General features: G+C 43.7%; 1 protein-coding gene across 2 annotated transcripts; it reads right to left on the bottom strand.

Annotated features, from left to right (window-relative positions):
- Positions 1–211: 211 nt before the first annotated feature.
- slc2a8 (solute carrier family 2 member 8) lies at positions 212–24,716 on the bottom strand. Of its 2 annotated transcripts, XM_061730307.1 has the most exons (11): positions 24,424–24,716; positions 21,024–21,186; positions 17,244–17,450; positions 16,444–16,543; positions 11,095–11,131; positions 10,822–10,996; positions 9,251–9,400; positions 5,389–5,497; positions 4,463–4,615; positions 3,489–3,634; positions 212–1,763 (listed from the first exon to the last, which is right to left on the bottom strand). In XM_061730307.1, the coding sequence occupies exons 1-11, from the start codon at positions 24,519–24,521 to the stop codon at positions 1,620–1,622; spliced, it is 1,482 nt and encodes a 493-aa protein (XP_061586291.1). In that variant the 5' UTR covers positions 24,522–24,716; the 3' UTR covers positions 212–1,619. The 2 variants fall into 2 exon arrangements, with proteins under 2 accessions (XP_061586291.1, XP_061586290.1); XM_061730306.1 differs by lacking the exon at positions 11,095–11,131 and having other exon boundaries at positions 10,822–11,033.
- Between the last annotated feature and the right edge of the window lie 163 nt (positions 24,717–24,879).

The following is a 24,879-nucleotide window of genomic DNA, read 5'->3' as shown; positions in this document are numbered from 1 at the left end:
TTTGATTCTAAAAGTTAAAGAAAACGTTTGAGCTTCTTCCCCGAAGATGTCAGAACCAGGTCCGGTTCTGGGAGCTTTAATAGTCGTAATATTACGAGAATAAAGTCATAATATTATGAGAATAAACTCGTAATTTTACGGGAATAAAGTCGTAATATTACGATTTTATTCTCATAATATTATGACTTTATTCTTGTAATTTTCCAAACTCTTTTTGTCTTAGTTTGGCCCTAATACTCGTCGTACATTTGAGCCAAAGAAGGTTTAGAAACGTTGATCAATCAAACACCACCCGTTGTTTATTCTCACTGGGAGACGAACAGGTAAAAAACAACAGAAAAGACAGTAACGTCGTTCAAACGGAATTAAAATTAAATGTGCACAAGTCAAACACGATCAAAACATTCCAGTTAAAATAATAAATCCAGTGAAAATTATTACAAAATATTATAAAAACACACCAATTTTCTTTTACCGTTTAAAGCTTAAAGTCAGTTTTGATTCTAAAAGTTAAAGAAAACGTTTGAGCTTCTTCCCCGAAGATGTCAGAACCAGAACCGGTTCTGGGACCTTTAATAGTCGTAATATTACGAGAATAAAGTCGTAAAATTACGAGAATAAAGTCGTAAAATTACTAAAATAAAGTCGTAATTTTACGGAAATAAAGTCATAATATTATGAGAATAAAGTTGTAATATTACAACTTTATTCTCGTAATATTACAACTTTATTCTCATAATATTATGACTTTATTTTTGTAATTTTTCAATTTTTTTTGTCTTAGTTTGGCCCTAATACTCGTCGTACATTTGAGCCAAAGAAGGTTTAGAAACGTTGATCAATCAAACACCACCCGTTGTTTATTCTCACTGGGAGACAAACAGGTAAAAAACAACAGAAAAGACAGTAACGTCGTTCAAACGGAATTAAAATTAAATGTGCACAAGTCAAACACGATCAAAACATTCCAGTTAGAATAATAAATTGAGTGAAAATTACTACAAAATATTATAATATTTCTTTTACCGTTTAAAGCTTAAAGTCAGTTTTGATTCTAAAAATTAAAGAAAACGTTTGAGCTTCTTCCCCGAAGATGTCAGAACCAGAACCGGTTCTGGGACCTTTAATAGTCGTAATATTACAAGAATAAAGTCGTAAAATTACGAGAATAAAGTCGTAATATTACGAAAATAAAGTCGTAATTTATGAGAATAAAGTCGTAAAATTACGAGAATAAAGTCGTAATTTATGAGAATAAAGTCGTAATATTATGAGAATAAAGTCGTAATATTACGACTTTATTCTCGTAAATGACTGGGTTCTGGGACCAGGTCCAGGACCAGGTCCAGGACCAGGTCCAGGTCCAGGTCCAGGTCCGGTTCTAGGGAACATAAAACATAAAACTACAGTATTAAAACGTGAGACGGTTTCTCTCTCTAGTCCATCAGAACCGGATCAGGCGGGTCGGACCTCGGTGACCCGGTGGTCTCACAGGGACCGTCGTCATGACAACCGGCTTCACAGACTCAGAGAAGGGGTTTAAAAATGCCCAGAGACCCGGTTCTGGTCCCGGTCCCGGTTCTGGTCCAGGTCCAGGTCCAGGTCCAGGTCCGGTCCCCTCACGGGCCCGTCCCCCTGAACCGGGCCTCGATCTGCTCCAGCGTCCGTCCTTTGGTCTCCGGGATGAAGAAGACGGTGAAGGCCACGTTGACGACGCACATGGAGGAGAAAAGCCAGAAGGTCCCGGCGCTGGAGAGGAGGTTCTGGAGGAACAGAGACACGTGATGTTACCACTTTATTCTCCTAATATTCTGGTTCTGGGAGGAACAGAGACACGTGATGTTACCACTTTATTCTCCTAATATTCTGGTTCTGGAAGGAACAGAGACACGTGATGTTACCACTTTATTCTCCTAATATTCTGGTTCTGGAAGGAACAGAGACACGTGATGTTACCACTTTATTCTCCTAATATTCTGGTTCTGGAAGGAACAGAGACACGTGATGTTACCACTTTATTCTCCTAAAATTCTGGTTCTGGAAGGAACAGAGACACGTGATGTTACCACTTTATTCTCCTAATATTCTGGTTCTGGAAGGAACAGAGACACGTGATGTTACCACTTTATTCTCCTAATATTGAAGGTGTCACGGATTCACAGGCGTCTGGTCGCCATTCATCGTGTACGAGAGCTGCTCCCATTCATGTCTATGAGAGCTGCTCCCATTCATGTCTATGAGAGCTGCTCCCATTCATGTCTATGAGAGCTGCTACCATTCATGTCTATGAGAGCTGCTACCATTCATGTCTATGAGAGCTGCTACCATTCATGTCTATGAGAGCTGCTACCATTCATGTCTATGAGAGCTGCTACCATTCATGTCTATGAGAGCTGCTACCATTCATTGAGAAAAAAGTCAAAATATCGAGAAAAAATCAAAATGTCGAGATTAATGTTGAAGTACAATTTCAAGAATAAAGTCAAAATTTCGCCTTTTTTCTAAATATTTCTACTTTATTCATGAAATTTTGACTTTTTTTCTCGAAATTGTACTTCAACATTAATCGCGACATTTCAACTATTTTCTCGACATTTCGACTTTTTCTCAACGTTTCGATTTTTTTCTCGAAATTGGACTTCAAAATTTATCTCGAAATTTCGCCTTTTTTCTCAACAACTTTCTTCATGAAATAGACTTTTTCCTCAACATTTTGACTTTTTTCTCGAAGTGCATAATGAAAATCTCATTGTCTATGAGAGCTGCTACCATTCATGTCTATGAGAGCTGCTACCATTCATGTCTATGAGAGCTGCTACCATTCATGTCTATGAGAGCTGCTACCATTCATGTCTATGAGAGCTGCTACCATTCATGTCTATGAGAGCTGCTACCATTCATTGTAATGATGCACCGAAATGAAAATTCGTGGCCGAAACCGAAAATAATAATAAACACTTGGCCGAATACCGAACATGGTTCTTCGCAGTTTTTCATTTATTTTGCCAATTTTTTCACCATTGCATAAATCAAATAAATTTGATTTAGGATAAACATAAAAAACTGAAAATGTTTTAATTTCCAGCATTATGTTGTTTTGGTTCCACCTCCTGGTGAATGTTGGTAAAATTGTGGTTACTTTTTGGTTGGCCAACGATTTGTTTGTGGTGCAACCGTTACGGAGCGGCCAGTCTATTTCCTTATATTACAACGCCGTTATTAATAGTTTTTTCCCCACTTATTCCACCGAACACAGAGTGTTTTTTTGACATTTTCGGCCGAACAATTTCGGTTACCGAACAATCGGTGCTTCACTAATTCGTTGTCTATGAGAGCTGCTGCGAGAGGCGTCGGATTGGTCCACAGCGTCAATTTGAAGTTCAAAAATCTGAACTTTCTGCAAATGAGCAGCGGCGACGCCGAGGCAGCGTCCAATCACACACCGGGATTCCTGAAGCGAGAAGGTTCTGGAAGGTTCTGGAACTCACCACCATGTCCTGGAAGGTCTTGGTGACAACGAAGGCCATGCTCCAGTTGGTTAGCACCACGGCGGCGCTGGCGAAGCCTCGCACCCTGACGGGGAAGATCTCCGACATGATGAGCCACGGGATTGGTCCCCACCCGATGGCGAAACCTAGCACGACAAGCTAGCGGTTAGCGACATGTTGGTGTGGTGAAACAGGAAGTTAGCGGACATGTTGGTGAAACAGGAAGTTAGCGGACACGTTGGTGAAACAGGAAGTTAGCGGACACGTTGGTGAAACAGGAAGTTAGCGGACACGTTGGTGAAACAGGAAGTTAGCATGTTGGTGAAACAGGAAGTTAGCGGACACGTTGGTCAAACAGGAAGTTAGCATGTTGGTCAAACAGGAAGTTAGCGGACACGTTGGTCTGGTCAAACAGGAAGTTAGCGGACACGTTGGTCAAACAGGAAGTTAGCGGACACGTTGGTCAAACAGGAAGTTAGCGGACACGTTGGTCAAACAGGAAGTTAGCGGACACGTTGGTCAAACAGGAAGTTAGCGGACACGTTGGTCAAACAGGAAGTTAGCGGACACGTTGGTCAAACAGGAAGTTAGCGGACACGTTGGTCAAACAGGAAGTTAGCGGACACGTTGGTCAAACAGGAAGTTAGCGGACACGTTGGCCAAACAGGAAGTTAGCGGACACGTTGGCCAAACAGGAAGTTAGCGGACACGTTGGCCAAACAGGAAGTTAGCGGACATGTTGGTCTGGTCAAACAGGAAGTTAGCGGATATGTCGGTGAAACAGGAAGTTAGCGGACACGTTGGTGAAACAGGAAGTTAGCGGACATGTCGGTGAAACAGGAAGTTAGCGGATATGTCGGTGAAACAGGAAGTTAGCGGACATGTCGGTGAAACAGGAAGTTAGCGGACACGTTGGTGAAACAGGAAGTTAGCGGACATGTTGGTCTGGTGAAACAGGAAGTTAGCGGGCTCACCTGAGATGAAGACGGCCATGCTAGCCAGCGCTAGCCACGACAGGTCGGGGGCGGCGTCGCCGCTAACCGCGCCTAGCCCCGCGCCGGGGTGGAGTTTAGCCGTCAGGTAGAAGTAGACGCCGAACGTTGTGGTGCTGATCGCCATGGCGACGCCTGGAGGAGGAAACGTGAAGACGGAGGGAGAACACGGAGCCAGAGATTGATTTATTGATTGATTGATTGAGGATCACCATCAGTGCTCACTGCAGTGAAAATCTTTTTTTTTTTTTATGATTTTGATATAGCTTATTTTGTGACAAATTGACTTGAATGTTTTATTTGAGATTTGCACAAATGTTTTGTTATTTGCACAACTGTCAACCTCAGTGGAAAAGTCTGCCTGTTACTGTCTACATTGTATTAATTACACAGTGTATTTTAATTTAATTGTTATGCAGGAAAGGGATATTTGTTTTATTTTATTCAAGAAGCATTTTTATTCTATATATGCAGGCAGTTTATTTTTATTTCATTTGTTTTATACATGTTGATATTGTGCAGACCTCTGTTAATAAAGGAACCTGTGTGACATTTGGCACGAGGCTTTGTATTAAAACTGACTGTTTTTTTAAGGGTTTGCCTCAGAAAAAATGAAGCTAACAGAGATGCTAACAGAGATGCTATGCTATAATGCTTTGGGGGAAACCCCAATTATGGCACAGAAAACAGAAAAAATATGGATATATATGGAGTATCAACATTCAGCTAGAAAATATGGAGATATGACTTTTGGTCCATATCACCCAGCGCTAGTTGTTAGTGGTCGGTTGTTGGGTTTAAGGGTTGGTTGTTGGGGTTAGAGGTTGGGGGTTAGCGGTTGGGGGTTAGCGGTTGGGGGTTAGCGGTTAGCGGTTGGGGTTAGGGTAGAGATGTGAGGGTTCAGGTACCTGAGACGACCAGCAGCACCTTCCTCCCGGCCTTGTCCATCACCAGCGCCGCCAGCGCCGTGAAGACGACCTGGATCAGACCCACGATGACCGAGGCCAGGTCGCTGTCCTGGGGGGAAACTCCGGTTAGCATCACATCACGCTAGCAGGGTTAGGCAAGTTCCCACTTCTTCAAGATTAATGTTCAAGTACAATTTTTAAGAAAAAAAAAAAATCAAAATATTGAGAAAAGTCGAAATGTGGAGAATAGAGTTGAATTTTTTCTTAAAATTGACATTTCGAAATCTTGAGATTAATGTTGAAATACATTTCCAAGAAAAAAGTCGAAATGTTGAGGAAAAAGTTGAAATGTTGAGGAAAAAGTTGAAATGTCGAAATTAACGTTGAAGTACAATTTCGAGAGTAAAGTCGAAGTTTTGTCAATAAAGTCGAAATTTCGTGAATAAAGTCGAAATGGCGAGAATACAATACAGTTTTTTCCCAACCGCTGTCAGAGCCATAAATGCCTCAAACATTCTGTACGTATATTGTTTTTATATTGTTGTTTTCATATGGTTTTATATATTTATTGTTAATATTGCACTCTGTTTGTTGTTGTACTGAAGGCCTGCACCCTACCTTTCATTGCACTTGTTACAATGACAATAAAGTTTAAATACATTTTGACTTTTTTCTCAAAATTGAAATTTCGAAATGTCGAGATTAATGTCGAAACTTCGTGAATTAAGTCGAAATTTCAAGAATAAAGTTGAAATACATTTTGTCTTTTTTCTCAAGTGCATGATGACAAAAAAAATCTTCCTCCTCTAAAACATTATTTTTATTTTTCTCCTACCTGGCCCTAATTCTCTTCCGTATGAACTCCTGTCACGAAGAGGAAAAATAAAAAATAGTGGTAAGAAAGAAAAGAGAAGAAAATAAGAGAAGAGATAACAGAAAATGTAGAAACGTAGTTTCTCCAATCTGGAGAAAAGTGTGTGGAAGATCGGCAGGTGAGGAGAAGTTAGGATGCAAACTTCAACATGATGGTTGAATGAGGCAAAATAACAGGCTTTTTCTCTCCAATATGTTGTTATAATCATTTGTTTCAGATGTACTGTCATTTTCTGTGTAAAAATTGAATTTGGTGTTAAAAAAAGTCTTTTTTTAAACTTGAGTCTTAAGAAACAGGGGGTCGTCTTATAATCAGGGTCGTCTTGTAATCAGGGTCGTCTTGTAATCGGGGTCGTCTTGTAATCGGGGTCGTCTTGTAATCGGGGTCGTCTTGTAATCGGGGTCGTCTTGTAATCGGGGTCGTCTTGTAATCGGGGTCGTCTTGTAATCGGGGTCGTCTTGTAATCGGGGTCGTCTTGTAATCGGGGTCGTCTTGTAATCGGGGTCGTCTTATAATCAGGGTCGTCTTGTAATCAGGGTCGTCTTGTAATCGGGGTCGTCTTGTAATCGGGGTCGTCTTGTAATCGGGGTCGTCTTGTAATCGGGGTCGTCTTGTAATCGGGGTCGTCTTGTAATCAGGGTCGTCTTGTAATCAGGTCGTCTTGTAATCGGGGTCGTCTTGTATTCAGGGTCGTCTTGTAATCAGGTCGTCTTGTAATCGGGGTCGTCTTGTATTCAGGGTCGTCTTATATTCAGGGTCGTCTTGTAATCGGGGTCGTCTTGTAATCGGGGTCGTCTTGTAATCGGGGTCGTCTTGTAATCGGGGTCGTCTCGTAATCGGGGTCGTCTCGTATTCGGGGTCGTCTCATAATCAGGGTCGTCTTGTAATCAGGGTCGTCTCGTAATCAGGGTCGTCTCGTAATCAGGGTCGTCTTATATTCGGGGTCGTCTTGTATTCAGGGTCGTCTTGTAATCGGGGTCGTCTTATATTCGGGGTCGTCTTATAATCAGGGTCGTCTTGTAATCAGGGTCGTCTTATATTCAGGGTCGTCTTGTAATCGGGGTCGTCTTGTAATCGGGGTCGTCTTGTAATCGGGGTCGTCTTGTAATCGGGGTCGTCTTGTAATCGGGGTCGTCTTATATTCAGGGTCGTCTTGTAATCGGGGTCGTCTTGTAATCGGGGTCGTCTTGTAATCGGGGTCGTCTTGTAATCGGGGTCGTCTTGTAATCAGAGTCGTCTTATAATCAGGGTCGTCTTATATTCAGGGTCGTCTTGTAATCGGGGTCGTCTTGTAATCGGGGTCGTCTTGTAATCAGGGTCGTCTTGTAATCAGGTCGTCTTGTAATCGGGGTCGTCTTGTAATCGGGGTCGTCTCGTAATCGGGGTCGTCTCGTATTCGGGGTCGTCTCATAATCAGGGTCGTCTTGTAATCAGGGTCGTCTTGTAATCAGGGTCGTCTCGTAATCAGGGTCGTCTTATATTCGGGGTCGTCTTATATTCGGGGTCGTCTCATAATCGGGGTCGTCTTGTAATCGGGGTCGTCTCGTAATCGGGGTCGTCTCGTAATCGGGGTCGTCTCGTAATCGGGGTCGTCTTGTAATCGGGGTCGTCTTGTAATCGGGGTCGTCTTGTAATCGGGGTCGTCTCATATTCGGGGTCGTCTCGTAATCAGGGTCGTCTTGTAATCAGGGTCGTCTTGTAATCAGGTCGTCTTATATTCGGGGTCGTCTCATAATCAGGGTCGTCTCATAATCAGGGTCGTCTTGTAATCGGGGTCGTCTTGTAATCAGGTCGTCTTGTAATCAGGGTCGTCTTGTAATCGGGGTCGTCTTGTATTCAGGGTCGTCTTATATTCAGGGTCGTCTTGTAATCGGGGTCGTCTTGTAATCGGGGTCGTCTTGTAATCGGGGTCGTCTTGTAATCGGGGTCGTCTCATATTCGGGGTCGTCTCATAATCGGGGTCGTCTTGTAATCGGGGTCGTCTTGTAATCGGGGTCGTCTCGTATTCGGGGTCGTCTCATAATCAGGGTCGTCTCGTAATCAGGGTCGTCTCGTAATCAGGGTCGTCTTATATTCGGGGTCGTCTTGTATTCAGGGTCGTCTTGTAATCGGGGTTGTCTTGTAATCGGGGTCGTCTTGTAATCGGGGTCGTCTTATAATCAGGGTCGTCTTGTAATCAGGGTCGTCTTATATTCAGGGTCGTCTTGTAATCGGGGTCGTCTTGTAATCGGGGTCGTCTTGTAATCAGAGTCGTCTTATAATCAGGGTCGTCTTATATTCAGGGTCGTCTTATATTCAGGGTCGTCTTGTAATCGGGGTCGTCTTGTAATCGGGGTCGTCTTGTAATCAGGGTCGTCTTGTAATCAGGTCGTCTTGTAATCGGGGTCGTCTTGTAATCGGGGTCGTCTCGTAATCGGGGTCGTCTCGTATTCGGGGTCGTCTCATAATCAGGGTCGTCTTGTAATCAGGGTCGTCTTGTAATCAGGGTCGTCTTGTAATCAGGGTCGTCTTGTAATCAGGGTCGTCTCGTAATCAGGGTCGTCTCGTAATCGGGGTCGTCTCGTAATCGGGGTCGTCTCGTAATCGGGGTCGTCTTATATTCAGGGTCGTCTTATATTCGGGGTCGTCTTATATTCGGGGTCGTCTCGTAATCGGGGTCGTCTCGTAATAGGGGTCGTCTCGTAATCGGGGTCGTCTCGTAATCGGGGTCGTCTTGTAATCGGGGTCGTCTTGTATTCAGGGTCGTCTTATAATCAGGTCGTCTTGTAATCGGGGTCGTCTTGTAATCGGGGTCGTCTTGTAATCGGGGTCGTCTTGTAATCAGGGTCGTCTTGTATTCAGGGTCGTCTTATAATCAGGTCGTCTTATAATCAGGTCGTCTTATATTCAGGGTCGTCTTGTAATCAGAGTCGTCTTATATTCAGGGTCGTCTTGTATTCGGGCCGGTACGGTACTACGGTCTGTTTTCACGCGGTTCCGCGCCGGTACCTTGAAGTGCGCCTGCTCAAAGATGTTCTCCGCGTAGAACATGATGGCGTTGATTCCCGTCATCTGCTGGAAGAACATGAGCATGACGCCGAGCAGCAGCGGCTTGTACACGCCGGGATCCCTCAGGTCCGACAGGCCGAAACTGGAACCCTGAGACGGAGAGAACAGACGGTTATCCTGCAGAAGAAGAGCTGGACACGCCCCCGGACACGCCCCCCGTGATGTCACACCCTTCTGACTGGACTAAACAGCTCCATGTTGTCATGGCAACAAACTTCCACCTGGAAGCGTCTAACCAACCACCTGTTAGCATGGTCTGTTAGCAACAGCAACATGATAAATGTGTTCTCTTATAAGGATAAATATAAATGATTGTGTTCTGTTCCGTCTTGGTTCAGATGTCAAAGGTCACAGCTGGTTGGCTGTGCTGGCTGTCAATCAAAAGACTTCAATTATACTCTGTCTTTAGTTTGTTATAATTAAACGTCTTGTGTTACATACGAAACTAAACTCAACTAAACTCAACGAAAATTATGACTAAATCTCGTCGTTAATGAACCTTTATCACCTGAGGAAAACGAGATGCAACGAAAATGCTGGTCATGTGACGATAACGATGATTAAATATATAATGCAATATCGTCGACGAATAAAATGAGACTAAAACGGACAATTCTGACTAAAATAAGACTAAAATGCTCAGACTTAGTCGACTGAAACTTGGGCTGACCTGCAGGTCGTGACCCCTGACCCCCAGGTGGTGGTGACCCCTGACCCTGTTGAGCCGCATTTAGTAATACATTTTTGCCGCATTATGTAATAAGTTATTACATTTTGAGAAGATTATTACAAAATGCACTTGCAACTTTTTTATTCTCTAGAAAATGTAATAACATGGTGCATTATGTAATAACTATTCTAAAGCAGTTTATTTGTTATTGGCCGATATAATTCCAAACTTCAAATAGGAAACTAAAGTTATATTTGGAGTTTTATACATAGATTTATTGGGCTACAAAGCTCTGAGGGAAATTTCATAAAAAACAACAAAAGTCACTCTTGTATAAATTCATTGTTAAACAAACAACAATAATAGGTTTTATTACATAATGCACCGTGTTATTACATTTTCTAGAAAATAAAAAAGTTGCAAGTGCATTTTATAATAATCTTCTCAAAATGCAATAACAAAATGTATTACAAAATGGAGCAGTTTATTACAAAATTAAATTACATTTTGGACGTTTATTACAAAAAGCGACTCAACAGACCGCCAGGTGTTAGCTCAGCTGCTGGTCGTGACCCCTGACCCCCGGGTGACCCCTGACCCCCGGGTGACCCCTGACCCCCGGGTGACCCCTGACCCCCAGGTGGCCCCTGACCCCCAGGTGACCCCTGACCCCCGGGTGACCCCTGACCCCCGGGTCTCACCTGCAGGTCGTGACCCCTGACCCCCAGGTGGCCCCTGACCCCCAGGTGACCCCTGACCCCCGGGTGACCCCTGACCCCCCGGTCTCACCTGCTGGTCGTGACCCCTGACCCCCGGGTGGCCCCTGACCCCCGGGTCTCACCTGCTGGTCTCCGGACTCCTCTATCCGGGAACACTCCCACTCCACCGGGGCGTCCGGGCCCCTCAGGAACCTCAGCGCCTCCTCGGCCTCGCGTCTCTTCCCCTGCGCTAGCAGGAACCGCGGCGTCTCCGGCATGAAGCACATGACCACCAGCAGCAGCGTGGGGGGGATGGAGCTAACCACGGCTAGCCAGCGCCAGTCCAGGAACAAACCTGGGGAACCAGAACCAGAACACGGGTCAGAACCACCAGCAGCAGCGTGGGGGGGATGGAGGAGACGACCGCTAGCCAGCGCCAGTCCAGGAACAGACCTGAGGAACCAGAACACGGGGAGGAACCACCACACACGAATAGTTCATCAATAACATTGATCAGCTCATCAATAACATTGATCAGTTCATCAATAACATGACAGCTTTTTTTTTTTTATAACGTTCATTGTAAAGTGTTTTTTTTTTTTTTTTTTTTTTTTTTTTTTTTAAATTGCGTAGTTTGTAATTTTTTTTTTTATTATTACTTTAAAGCAGCACAATGTAACTTTCATCTTTTGTTGAGTTTGGCAGCTCCTTTGGACAAAAGCGGTAGTGCTTTACCAGAAAGAACTACATTTCCCATGAGCACCAGTGCGTACTGCCGGAAAACTCCTGTCCCGTCGCTGCATTTGTTTTGATGAGAGAAGACGGGACGGACTTTCAAAACTACTTTTCTGTTTTCAGCGGTCGTTTGCAGGATGGATAGTGAAGAGGTAATGTATCTATTTTTGGCTAAACAATATAATATGACGATGTTGAAAATCACTAAGTTCAACTTGGTTTTATTAGTGAAGTCTCCCCCGCCCCCCTGTGCTGTTTCAGAGAGATAATGCGCCCCAAATTACAAACGTTTTTTAGAGGGACTTCGTCATAAATTAGTAGTCCAACAAACTTACTCTTCTTCCGGCTCTCGGCGAAGGCAGACGCTTTTCTGCTCCTCTCCCTTATCTATCTGCCCTGCTACTGCTTTTGTCCTGTCTCGTCTTCAGAGTCTCTCATTTTCACTCCTCCCAAATTCTACAATCATGGAATTGATTAACTGGTCTCTCAGCACAATTGACCACATTTTTGCGACCAGAAGTCAGGGGGTAAGGGAGCCCTCCTGCCCCGATGGGACATTTTTTGCTGGATACACAATGGATTCCTGGAAACATTGGAAACCGTTGTGTTTGGTGATTCTGTCTGTCGAGGACGTTGAAGATGCTTCATAATTGGATTTATGATAGCAGGATTTCTCCTGATAGGAGGAGGGGGATTCCTGGTCTACCAACAAAAGCGTAAGACGTCGACAGCTGTTCTGGCTCTTTCAGAGCTGCCGGACGTGACTGAAGGATCAAGCAAGGTGATCAACACTCAGACTTTAACGCTGGGGGAGCAAAGCCGTAATCTGGATGTGATTCTTGAACAGAATCGCAGGCTGGCGGCGTCTTTGAGCTCATTGGCAAGATGGAGAAAACCTTGGAGAAGTTGGAAGCTCTGCTTGGCGGGAACTGATCACAAATTCGTCTGATTGGAGTCGCCATTGATGAACCAGAGTCTAAAGGCAGACGGAAAATTACTGAGTCTGTCTGTTTGCAATATAATTGTTGATTCTTTAATCTGACCTTGACAGAGCGGTTTGGCCGATCGCTCTAGTCACAATCTCTCTGGTGGAATGTAAACAAGGGACTCTGCCCCCACTAGCCCTCCCCTCTCAGGAACATCTGTGGACCTGGATCAGAACTGATAACATCAAGGACATTGGCTGAGAGCAGCTATGGGCGAAGTTTCACGGACTTACCGCTCACACACACTTGCTGATAACCACCTCCCTCATTCTCATTCATTCTCTCCCCACAAAGCCGTGGCGATCACCTGGAAGTGCTGTGCCGGGGCCCCTCCCCCATATCCCAGTGTTACCCTTGGAAAAACAGGCACACAACACCAACGTGTCGCCGCCGGTGTATCCGAAGTCAAAAACAGTTTTCTAAACTGCCTTAATAAACCTGATTCTTGACAAAATAAAAAAATACTTTATAACCTGTGAATAACTGAATGTTTTGCAGATCAGCCCTGCACAATTTTACAGTTCTCAGGAAAAATAGTAGAAATGTTCTATACATTTTCTTTGCATTGCATTCTTTCCTCTAGTGCTGTAATTCTATTCAATTGTATTATTATTTTATAAACCTTCCTCATTGCCAATTACACAATTTTATGATCACTTTTATTATTCTGTGTCTGTTGTTGATATTGTCAGTAATTTTAGAATTACCAAAACCACGCCAGCGAGTGAACGCCGGGCCAATGTTTATTCTTCTCCGGGCATTTAGCTTGTTTCTCTCCCGCTTTCTTTTTTCACCTCCTCCGATAAAACTATTATTTTCTTGGGTTTTTCCGCTGCTTGGGCCATGACACCAGCTTCTGCTGAGCTCTGCTCCACGCCCCACCCAGCTTTGGTCTCCACTACGAATGGGGAAGGAGGGGGAAGTGACGTATGCCGTAAAGCACTAGAGATGCACCGATCGATCGGCCCCTGATCGGGATCGGGCCGATAACGGCCCTATCGGCTTTGATCGGAGATCAGAAAATAATAGTTCAGAGCGGCCGATCTGATGACAACAACAAACCCCCGCCCGCGCGGGCGTTCCCTCATCTCAGACCGAGCTGTCCTGAGGAGGCGTCGGCCTCGCCGGTGAGGGAGTTTTACAACGTCTGAAAAGGACAACAAATTTACAGTTTGCAAAGTGTGTCCAAAGGAGATACCACGAGGAGGAATGTTACAAAAGAATCACAACATAACGAAGCTGATAAGACATTTGAAAGTTCTTCACACGGATTATATTGAGTTTTCAAAGTTGCTGCAGCAGAAAAAAGGGGAGAGTAAAAAAACGGCACTAACTCAGCTGTAACAGAGACTTATAAACGACAGGAATAAAAATAAAGAACTACATCGTAAGGTAATGAATTTAATATGCTTTGATCATCAGCCGCTTTCTGTTGTAGCAACATCAGGTTTAAACACGTTTCCAGCTTGGATCCGCGGTGGCGCTGCCGCGTCATAAATATTTCACTGATGAAATCCTGTCGGAGTTTTACCAGAATATTTACATCCAAACCCTCACGCAGGACGACAGTCGTGTCAGTCGCTTCACAGTGACATGTGGATCCTAGTGTGAAGAGTTTTGCTTCACTCAAGAGTTTCCTCACACGCGGCTGATGCTATCGCTAAAGCTTTCACAAAGCTTAATAATTCATAATTAATTTTTATTTTAAGATTTAATTCCTCTTTCCACAGGAAAACTAAGGTTTATAGTTTAACACTTGTATCAACTTTTAGAGAGACATGTCTGCTGTGTCTGTGTTGGTCACATAATTATTACCACAGGAAAGATGAAGCTACTAAACTAAACTTACTCTTTATAAACAGAGTTTACACCTAATCTCCTAATTTTTATACCTAATAATACAATGTCAGTGTTGTACATGAGACAACAATATTGACGAATTTATGGATTTCACCCTGTGATCGGGATCGGCCGATACTGGTTTTCGAGATCGGTGATCGGCCCTCAAAATCCTGATCGGTGCATCTCTATAAAGCAGTCAAAGCCGTAAAAATGTGTAGTTTTTTAGTGTGGCAGGGTTCCTCCCATGCTCCTCAAAGTTACATAGTGCCAGTGAAGGAGATACAGACCCCTCAGACCATGACAGAGGTTCATTAAATCTGTTGGAAGTTGATGTTCCATCACAATGATGATGATGATGATGATGAAATATTAGATTAAGGTGGAAAAGTTACATAGTGCTGCTTTAACTGAAATGTGATTTCTAAGGAAAAAGGGACAGATAAAATAAGGTTATAATAAATAACCTGGACTGGGTCAGATATTTGGTGTAACTCCAGAAATACCAGCGCTGATGAGATTACAGAGACACGGGTCACGAGTCCAGACTCCATTTGATCCAACAAGGAACCGTTTGATTCTCTAACCGCATTTCCTGCCTCGTCATCCGTGAACGCTGTTTTTATCCAGGGAGGAAGTCCTGTCCCCGGACCTGGAGCTGGAGCTGGACCAGGAACAGGACCTGGACCTGGACCTGGACCCTGTCCTCAGACCTGGACCAGGACCCTGTCCTCAGACCTGGACCTGGACCAGGACCAGGACCAGGACCTGGACCCTGTCCCCGGACCAGGACCTGGACCTGGACCCTGTCCTCAGACCTGGAGCTGCGTCTGAAATTCCCTCCTTTCATCCTAATCAGTAGAAAAATGAGTGTGTGAGATTTATTAGTGCGTCCGAAACATTAGTACGTATCAGTAGTATGTACTATCCATACTCACTAGTACGTACTATCCATACTCAGTAGTATGTACTATCCATACTCACTAGTATGTACTATCCATACTCACTAGTACGTACTATCCATACTCAGTAGTATGTACTATCCATACTCACTAGTATGTACTATCCATACTCAGTAGTATGTACTATCCATACTCAGTAGTATGTACTATCCATACTCACTAGTATGTACTATCCATACTCACTAGTATGTACTATCCATACTCACTAGTACGTACTATCCATACTCACTAGTACGTACTATCCATACTCACTAGTATGTACTATCCATACTCAATAGTATGTACTATCCATACTAGTATGTACTATCCATACTCACTAGTATGTACTATCCATACTCAATAGTATGTACTATCTATACTAGTATGTACTATCCATACTCAGTAGTATGTACTATCCATACTAGTATGTACTATCCATACTCATGGATTGATGGACACTAGCCGAGCAGAAACTACCCACAATGCAATGCATCGGTGTTGGGTTGCTAAGTGATACGTATATGTCATAAATGTAATATTAAGTGTAATAATATTATTATATAATATTAATATTATAATGTTCGTATTTAATAATATTATATAATGTCGTCTTGTTTGGGCCAGAATAAACGGGAAAGAGCGGAGCGGCTACTGCTGCTGTTACCATGGTAACAACTCCCCCTCCCAACGGCAGGAAGTGCTGCTGTTACCATGGTAACAACTCCCCTCCCAACGGCAGGAAGTGCTGCTGTTACCATGGTAACAACTCCCCTCCCAACGGCAGGAAGTGCTGCTGTTACCATGGTAACAACTCCCCTCCCAACGGCAGGAAGTGCTGCTGTTACCATGGTAACAACTCCCCTCCCAACGGCAGGAAGTGCTGCTGTTACCATGGTAACAACTCCCCCTCCCAACGGCAGGAAGTGCTGCTGTTACCATGGTAACAACTCCCCTCCCAACGGCAGGAAGTGCTGCTGTTACCATGGTAACAACTCCCCTCCCAACGGCAGGAAGTGACGTGTGTCTCTGAGTAGTACGTCCCAATTAATGCTACTACTGATATTTACTCAAAAGTGTACCAAACTTAAGTTTACTTTTATTCTGTTTAGTCTGGACTTTCGGACGTTGGATCTGTCTCTGGACCTGAGTTATTAGCTGTATTATTATTATTATTATTATTATTGTTATTATATATTATTTTAATGTTTTAAATAAAGCTTTTTAACCGTGAATGCTACTTCCTGTGAGGTCAGAGGTCACGTACCTGCCAGGTAAACTCCCATGATGCCGAGCACCACCATCAGCTGGACGCAGGAGCCCAGGAGACCCCGGACCTTCTCATGGGCCACCTCAGAGATGTAGATCTGGATCAGAACCAGAACCGGGATTAGAACCAGGACCGGGATTAGAACCAGGACCGGGATTAGAACCAGGACCAGAACCATCAGAACCAGAGCCAGGACCAGAACCATCAGAACCAGAACCAGAACCAGAACCAGGACCGGGATCAGAACCAGGACCAGGACCATCAGAACCAGAACCAGGACCAGAACTGGGTTACTATGGTTAAACTGGTTATACTGGTTATACTGGTAATGCTTACTGTACTGGTAGTTCAGGGATCAGCAACCCGCAGATCTAGAGCTGCATGCGGCTCATTAACGCCGCCCTAGTGGCTCCTGGAGCTTTTTCAGAAATGTTTGACCTTTTTTCTTTTTTTCCTTTCTTTTTTTTCTCTTTTTCCTTTCCTTTTTCTCAACATTTCGACTTTTTTCTCAAAATTTTGACTTTTTTCTCGAGATTATACTTCAACATTAATCTCAACATTTCACGTTTTTCTCAAAGTGCACAATAAAAGCTTTCATTCTAATTCTGATACAAGAGTTTTCATTTTTTGCGGCTCCAGACATATTTGTTTTTTGTGTTTTATGGATCTAAAACATTTTGGGTTGCCGACCCCTGGTATAGTTATAGTGGTTAAACAGGTTATGCTTTTGCTGGACCGGAGGGGGCGGAGCCTCAGACGTAGGCGGGGCTACAGACAGAGGGGGCGGGGCTACTCACCGGGACCACCAGCGACGTGACGCCGCTAGCCAGGCCCGTCAGAACCCGGCCGGCGTAGAACATCCAGACGTTCTGGGCCGCGATGATGACGGTGAAGCCGAAGACGAAGGGCAGCGAGCAGAACATCAGGCTCAGCTTCCTGCCCACCTTCTCCACCAACCAGCCGCCCAGCAGCCCGCCCAGCGCCGCGCCCACCGTCACGATGGACTGGAACAGAACCGGGATCAGGACATCAGAACCAGACCAGGACCGGGATCAGAACCAGGACCGGGATCAGAACCAGGACCGTGATCAGAACCAGGACCGGGATCAGAACCAGGACCGGGATCAGAACCAGGACCGGGACATCAGAATCAATCAACCAATCAGAAGAAGGGGCGGGGCTAATTCAGGCCAATGAAGGTCAATGACTCAATACAGAGTCCGATGACACCACCCACATGTCTTTATCACAACCCGTTTAAAGTAATGGCAGAAAGTAGGAACTATCAAATATCGACCAATCAGCTGCTAGTATAGCGTAGTGTCCTTGGGCAAGACACCTTACCCACCTGCCCCGTGTGAATGTGTGTGAATGTTGGTGGTGGTCGGAGAGGTAGTTTGGCGCAATATGGCAGCCACGCTTCCGTCAGTCTGCAGGGCAGCTGTGGCTACAAACGTAGCAGCCGTAGCTACAAACGTAGCAGCCGTGGCTACAAACGTAGCAGCCGTGGCTACAAACGTAGCAGCCGTGGCTACAAACGTAGCAGCCGTGGCTACAAACGTAGCAGCCGTGGCTACAAACGTAGCAGCCGTGGCTACAAACGTAGCAGCCGTGGCTACAAACGTAGCAGCCGTGGCTACAAACGTAGCAGCCGTGGCTACAAACGTAGCAGCCGTGGCTACAAACGTAGCAGCCGTGGCTACAAACGTAGCAGCCGTGGCTACAAACGTAGCAGCCGTGGCTTCAAACGTAGCAGCCGTGGCTACAAACGTAGCAGCCGTAGCTACAAACGTAGCAGCCGTGGCTACAAACGTAGCAGCCGTGGCTACAAACGTAGCAGCCGTGGCTACAAACGTAGCAGCCGTGGCTACAAACGTAGCAGCCGTGGCTACAAACGTAGCAGCCGTGGCTACAAACGTAGCAGCCGTAGCTACAAACGTAGCAGCCGTAGCTACAAACGTAGCAGCCATGGCTACAAATGTAGCAGCCGTGGCTACAAACGTAGCAGCCGTGGCTACAAACGTAGCTACCATCAACAGTGCGAATGTGGATGAATGAATAATGATCTCTGTAAAGCTCTGGGTGCCTTGAAGGAGCTAAATAAATCAAAGTCATTATTATTATAGTATAGTCCAGTAGTAGTCCTGTTTAACCTTGATGTACGTTGTTACAGATGTGTGTTGCATTCCAGATGTGTGTTGCGTTCCATATGTGTGTTGCGTTCCATATGTGTGTTGCGTTACAGATGTTTGTTGCGTTACAGATGTTTGTTGCGCTACAGATGTTTGTTACGTTACAGATGTTTGTTGCGTTACAGATGTTTGTTGCTCTACAGATGTTTGTTACGTTACAGATGTTTGTTACGTTACAGATGTTTGTTACGTTACAGATGTTTGTTGCGTTACAGATGTTTGTTGCGTTACAGATGTTTGTTACGTTACAGATGTTTGTTACGTTACAGATGTTTGTTGCGCTACAGATGTTTGTTACGTTACAGATGTTTGTTGCGCTACAGATGTTTGTTACGTTACAGATGTTTGTTGCGTTCCAGGTGTGTTACAGGTGTGTGTTGCGTTACAGATGTTTTTTGTGTTACAGGTGTGTTCCAGGTGTGTTTCAGATGTTTTTTGTGTTCCAGGTGTGTTCCAGATGTGTTGGTGCGAGTGTTTGTTCCAGGTGTGTTCCAGGTGTGTGTTGCGTTACAGATGTTTTTTGTGTTCCAGGAGTGTTCCAGATGTTTTACAGATGTGTTACAGATGTGTGGGTGTGAGTGTTTGATCCAGGTGTGTGGGTGTGAGTGTTTGATCCAGGTGTGTGGGTGTGAGTGTTTGATCCAGATGTGTGGGTGAGAGTGTTTGATCCAGGTGTGGGTGTGAGTGTTTGATCCAGATGTGTGGGTGAGTGTTTGATCCAGATGTGTGGGTGAGTGTTTGATCCAGGTGTGTGGGTGAGTGTTTGATCCAGATGTGTGGGTGAGTGTTTGATCCAGGTGTGTGGGTGAGTGTTTGATCCAGATGTGTGGGTATGAGTGTTTGATCCAGGTGTGTGGGTATGAGTGTTTGATCCAGATGTGTGGGCGAGTGTTTGATCCAGATGTGTGGGTATGAGTGTTTGATCCAGATGTGTGGGTGTGAGTGTTTGATCCAGATGTGTGGGTATGAGTGTTTGATCCAGATGTGTGGGTGTGAGTGTTTGATCCAGGTGTGTGGGTGAGTGTTTGATCCAGGTGTGTGGGTGAGTGTTTGATCCAGGTGTGTGGGTGTTTGATCCAGATGTGTGGGTGTGAGTGTTTGATCCAGATGTGTGGGTGTTTGATCCAGATGTGTGGGTGTGAGTGTTTGATCCAGATGTGTGGGTGAGTGTTTGATCCAGGTGTGGGTGTGAGTGTTTGATCCAGGTGTGTGGGTGAGTGTTTGATCCAGGTGTGTGGGTGAGTGTTTGATCCAGGTGTGTGGGTGAGTGTTTGATCCAGGTGTGTGGGTGAGTGTTTGATCCAGATGTGTGGGTGAGTGTTTGATCCAGGTGTGTGGGCGAGTGTTTGATCCAGGTGTGTGGGTATGAGTGTTTGATCCAGATGTGTGGGCGAGTGTTTGATCCAGATGTGTGGGTATGAGTGTTTGATCCAGGTGTGTGGGTGCGAGTGTTTGATCCAGATGTGTGGGTGCGAGTGTTTGATCCAGGTGTGTGGGCGAGTGTTTCATCCAGGTGTGTGGGCGAGTGTTTGATCCAGGTGTGTGGGCGAGTGTTTGATCCAGGTGTGTGGGCGAGTGTTTGATCCAGATGTGTGGGTGTGAGTGTTTGATCCAGGTGTGTGGGCGAGTGTTTGATCCAGATGTGTGGGTGTGAGTGTTTGATCCAGATGTGTGGGCGAGTGTTTGATCCAGGTGTGTGGGCGAGTGTTTGATCCAGGTGTGTGGGCGAGTGTTTGATCCAGATGTGTGGGTGTGAGTGTTTGATCCAGATGTGTGGGCGAGTGTTTGATCCAGGTGTGTGGGCGAGTGTTTGATCCAGGTGTGTGGGCGAGTGTTTGATCCAGGTGTGTGGGCGAGTGTTTGATCCAGATGTGTGGGTGAGAGTGTTTGATCCAGGTGTGTGGGTGTGAGTGTTTGATCCAGATGTGTGGGCGAGTGTTTGATCCAGGTGTGTGGGCGAGTGTTTGATCCAGGTGTGTGGGTGTGAGTGTTTGATCCAGATGTGTGGGCGAGTGTTTGATCCAGATGTGTGGGTGTGAGTGTTTGATCCAGATGTGTGGGCGAGTGTTTGATCCAGGTGTGTGGGCGAGTGTTTGATCCAGGTGTGTGGGGGCGAGTGTTTGATCCAGATGTGTGGGTGTGAGTGTTTGATCCAGATGTGTGGGCGAGTGTTTGATCCAGGTGTGTGGGCGAGTGTTTGATCCAGGTGTGTGGGCGAGTGTTTGATCCAGGTGTGTGGGGGCGAGTGTTTGATCCAGGTGTGTGGGGGCGAGTGTTTGATCCAGGTGTGTGGGCGAGTGTTTGATCCAGGTGTGTGGGGGCGAGTGTTTGATCCAGGTGTGTGGGGGCGAGTGTTTGATCCAGATGTGTGGGCGAGTCTCTCACCCCGAACCAGGAGGCCTGCTGGTCGCTGAGCCGCAGTCGTGGGTCTGATTCCCGGCTCAGCTCCGGTATGGCAGGGGACGAGTAGCCGAGCACGAAGCCGAAGCTCAGCGGGCCGAGCACGGAGGCCAGCGTGGCCAGGTAGAGCCGGCCGTTGCTCACCTTGCTGGGAGACATTTTAACCACATTAAACTCTTCAAATAAAACAGCTGGAGCTGCTTCCTGCCAGACGAGCTAATCAGCTAACGATAAGATAAAAGACTGGGAAGAGTTTGTTTACACGGCTACATGACAAAGTTCTAGTTTCACAACAAACACTGAACTGGGATTTACTGGAATGTTACAGCGACCAGGAGACTTTTGATGCTACAGCAGTTGGTGCCTTTTTATTTCACTGTGACAATTTTCCTGATTTTTATTTCTTTATTTTCTACAGAATGTTAACCGTATATATATATATATATATATATATATATATATATATATATATATATATATATAAATAACCGGTTCATTTTCATTTCATTTTTCATTTTATTCTTTATTTCATTCAAAAAACAAAACAATTTAATACAAACACAAACCCAAATGTTTCTAACTTATGAATGAAAGGGAGCAGAAAGAAGAAGAATCTTATCTGATCTGCCCCTTTCACAAATAACATAAATTAAAAATAATAATAATTTAAAAAAAAACAACTAAGTGAATAAAAACAACTAAAATAACATTAAAATAACATTAAAATAAAATTACCACCGCCTACGGGTATGTCAATCAAACTCAACATTTTTCGTTATATTTACTTAACATACAGGCTTTAATTGTTCTTTTGAATGTAATGTTTGATTTGATTCTTTGTTTTCTTTATTCAGATTGTTCCATAAACTGATTCCTTTCACAGAAACACAATGTTCCATCAGTTTAGTCCTGAATCTTGGTTTTTTTTAAATCTCTGTTCCTTTTAAGTTTTACTTGCTTTCTCTTTTTTATAATCTTTTCTGAATGTTGATTGGTAAAGTTTTTTTATGAGCTTTAAACATAATTTGAAGAATAATATAATCTACTAGTTCATGAAATTTCAACAATTGTAACTGAAGGAATAATGGATTTGTTGGATCTCTATATCGTTTTCTACTGATTATTCTTATGGCTCTTTTTTGCAGAATGAAAATTGATTGAATATAAATGTTTTACAGGCATTTATTTCCCCAGACTTCAGACCAGACTAGCGGGTCACGTGACCTGTTGGAGGTATTTTGATGGACAGACAGCTGACATGTCTACGTTTACCCAGAATGCACCAGTGATGCAGGAGTGAGCAGGACAGACAGCTGACTGTCTGACGCCTGATTTAGCGTAGCGTGATGCTAACAGATGAGGAAGTGATGCCGGCCAGCCATTGGCTGAGCCAGCTGTCAATCACTGATGTAACAAGTGTTTACAGCTTTACATAAACTCTCTGCTCTGACCTTTGACCCCGCAGGCCGATGGAGACGCAGAAACAAGGCCTGGACTTTGATTTATAAGTTTTGTATCTCCAATAAAATAAAATAGGTTTACATTAAAATCCTGCACACTAAAAATCCAACAAATGTATATTTTTGTAAATTCTTCTATAACTGCACTTTTTGCAACGTGGAACCAGAAACAATTAATTCCTTGGTCTCAATTTGAACAATTAATAGTGTCTAAAATCAAGAGAAACATCTCAAGTGACTGTTAGGAGTCAGTTGAGATGTTTATTTTTTCCAGGAAGAAAATCACTTTTATTATAAACCTGTTGATCCTGTTTGGAAAATTACACAAATGGAAATACTCCAAAACTCCACTTTAAATGTTTCTTACCTGAGCTTACCTGAGTACATTAAATCCCTTAAACAAAGTATAACATCCACTGAGATATATATATATATATATATATATATATATATACACACACATCAGAAGTTCTTTTATAAAGATCAATACTGTATTTACATTACATTTTTCATATTTTATTTATTCACTCGTTTATGTGTCATTCTCCCTACTTCTGTTCATTTCACTGGAATTTTATATCTATATTTTTTGTTACATATATATTGGAGCACTTGTCTGATGTTCTTTGTATATAACTTCTAATAAATAATAACTAAATAAATAAGGCTTCAGAACAGACTAGAGGGTCACGTGACTTTATACAGGACTGTCTCAGAAAATTAGAATATTGTGATTTTCTGTAATACAATTAAAAAAACAAAAATGTCATCCATTCTGGATTCATTACAAATCAACTGAAATATTACAAGCCTTTTATTATTTTAATATTGCTGATCATGGTTTACAGCTTAAGAAAACTCAAATATCCTATCTCAAAAAATGTGAATATTCTGGGAATCTTAATCTTAAACTGTAAACCATAATCAGCAATATTAAAATAATAAAAGGCTTGCAATATTTCAGTTGGTTTGTAATTAATCCAGAATGTATGACTTTTTTTTTTTTTTTTTTAATTGCTTTACAGAAAATAAAGAACTTTATCACCATATTCTAATTTTCTGAGACAGTCCTGTGTAGTATAAAATAATAGAGTTAAGCAGCAGACATTTGGACCTCTAGTGTGTTCAGTCGTCAAAATGTCGTCTTTTTCATTTTTTATTTTACATATTTCTGGCTGCACTTGAACTGTCATTCCTGACTGTCTTTATTTGATAAATATTCTTAACGTCATTTGAACTTGTAAAATAGTTTAATTTGTTATGAAAATGTTTAATTCGTAAAAAAAAAAAAAATTACAGTGGGAGCTTTATTTGATGTTTAAAAAGAAAGTAGCTTAGTTTGTCAATAAAAATGAATCCAGAATGTATGACATTTTTGTTTTTGTAATTGCATTACAGAAAATAAAGAACTTTATCAGAATATATATATATATATATATATATATATATATATATATATATATATATATATATATATATATATATATATATAAATAGCCGGTTTAAAACAGAGTAGCGGGTCACGTGATCATCACGCCCATTGGCGGTATTTCTGATTTTTTATTTTATTTTAGTGGATTATTTAGTTTATTATTTAGTTTATTTCAATCACGTTTTCATTTTAACTCGTTTCTTTTCCTTAAGTTCCAACTAATTAACTCTGAACGGATTCAGACTGAAGTCTCTCTAAACTGGTGGAACTGGTGCTTTACTCTGAAAGTCTAAACTGGTGGAACTGGTTCTTCAAACCAGAGTTCTATCTCTCTATAGACTCTAGTTCAAACTGAACAGTTTAATAACAGGCGGGGAAACCACGTGACCAGGGAGCAGGTCACGTGGTTTCACGGTCCTGCGGAACCGCAGGTTCTGGTCTCTCTGGACGCGGACCGGTCCACAGAGACCAGAACCTGGTCCCGGTCCGGTACCTCAGGTAGGCGTCCCGCTCCGACACCAGTCCCGGTTCCGGGCTCGGTTCTCCGGCCTCGCCGTCCAGCAGCCGCCGCCGCTCGTCCTGGATGTCCATGCCGGTCCCGCCGGTCCCGCTGGTACCGGGTCTGGGTCAGGACCAGAGCCTGGACCTGGATCAGAGACCTGGACCTGGGTCAGAACCAGAGCCTGGGTCAGGGTCCCAATCAGAACCGGGTCAGATCCTCCAGAACCGTCTCGGTTCCTCCAAACAAACCGCTTCTGTCAACATTAGAGTCACATGATCGTGGAACCAGCTTCCGGTCCATCAAAATAAAAGGTCCAAGGACCGAAACACACTTCCGGTCCCTTCAGAATAAAAGGTCCCAGGACCTAAACACACTTCCGGTCCATCGAAATAAAAGTCTGCGGACCTAAAACAGACTTCCGGGATTATTTATTAACAGTAGTAGGAT

Source organism: Cololabis saira, chromosome 9 (genome assembly GCF_033807715.1).
Source record: "Cololabis saira isolate AMF1-May2022 chromosome 9, fColSai1.1, whole genome shotgun sequence".
Lineage (NCBI taxonomy): Eukaryota > Metazoa > Chordata > Actinopteri > Beloniformes > Belonidae > Cololabis > Cololabis saira.
This window is presented reverse-complemented; position numbering and strand designations above follow the sequence as displayed.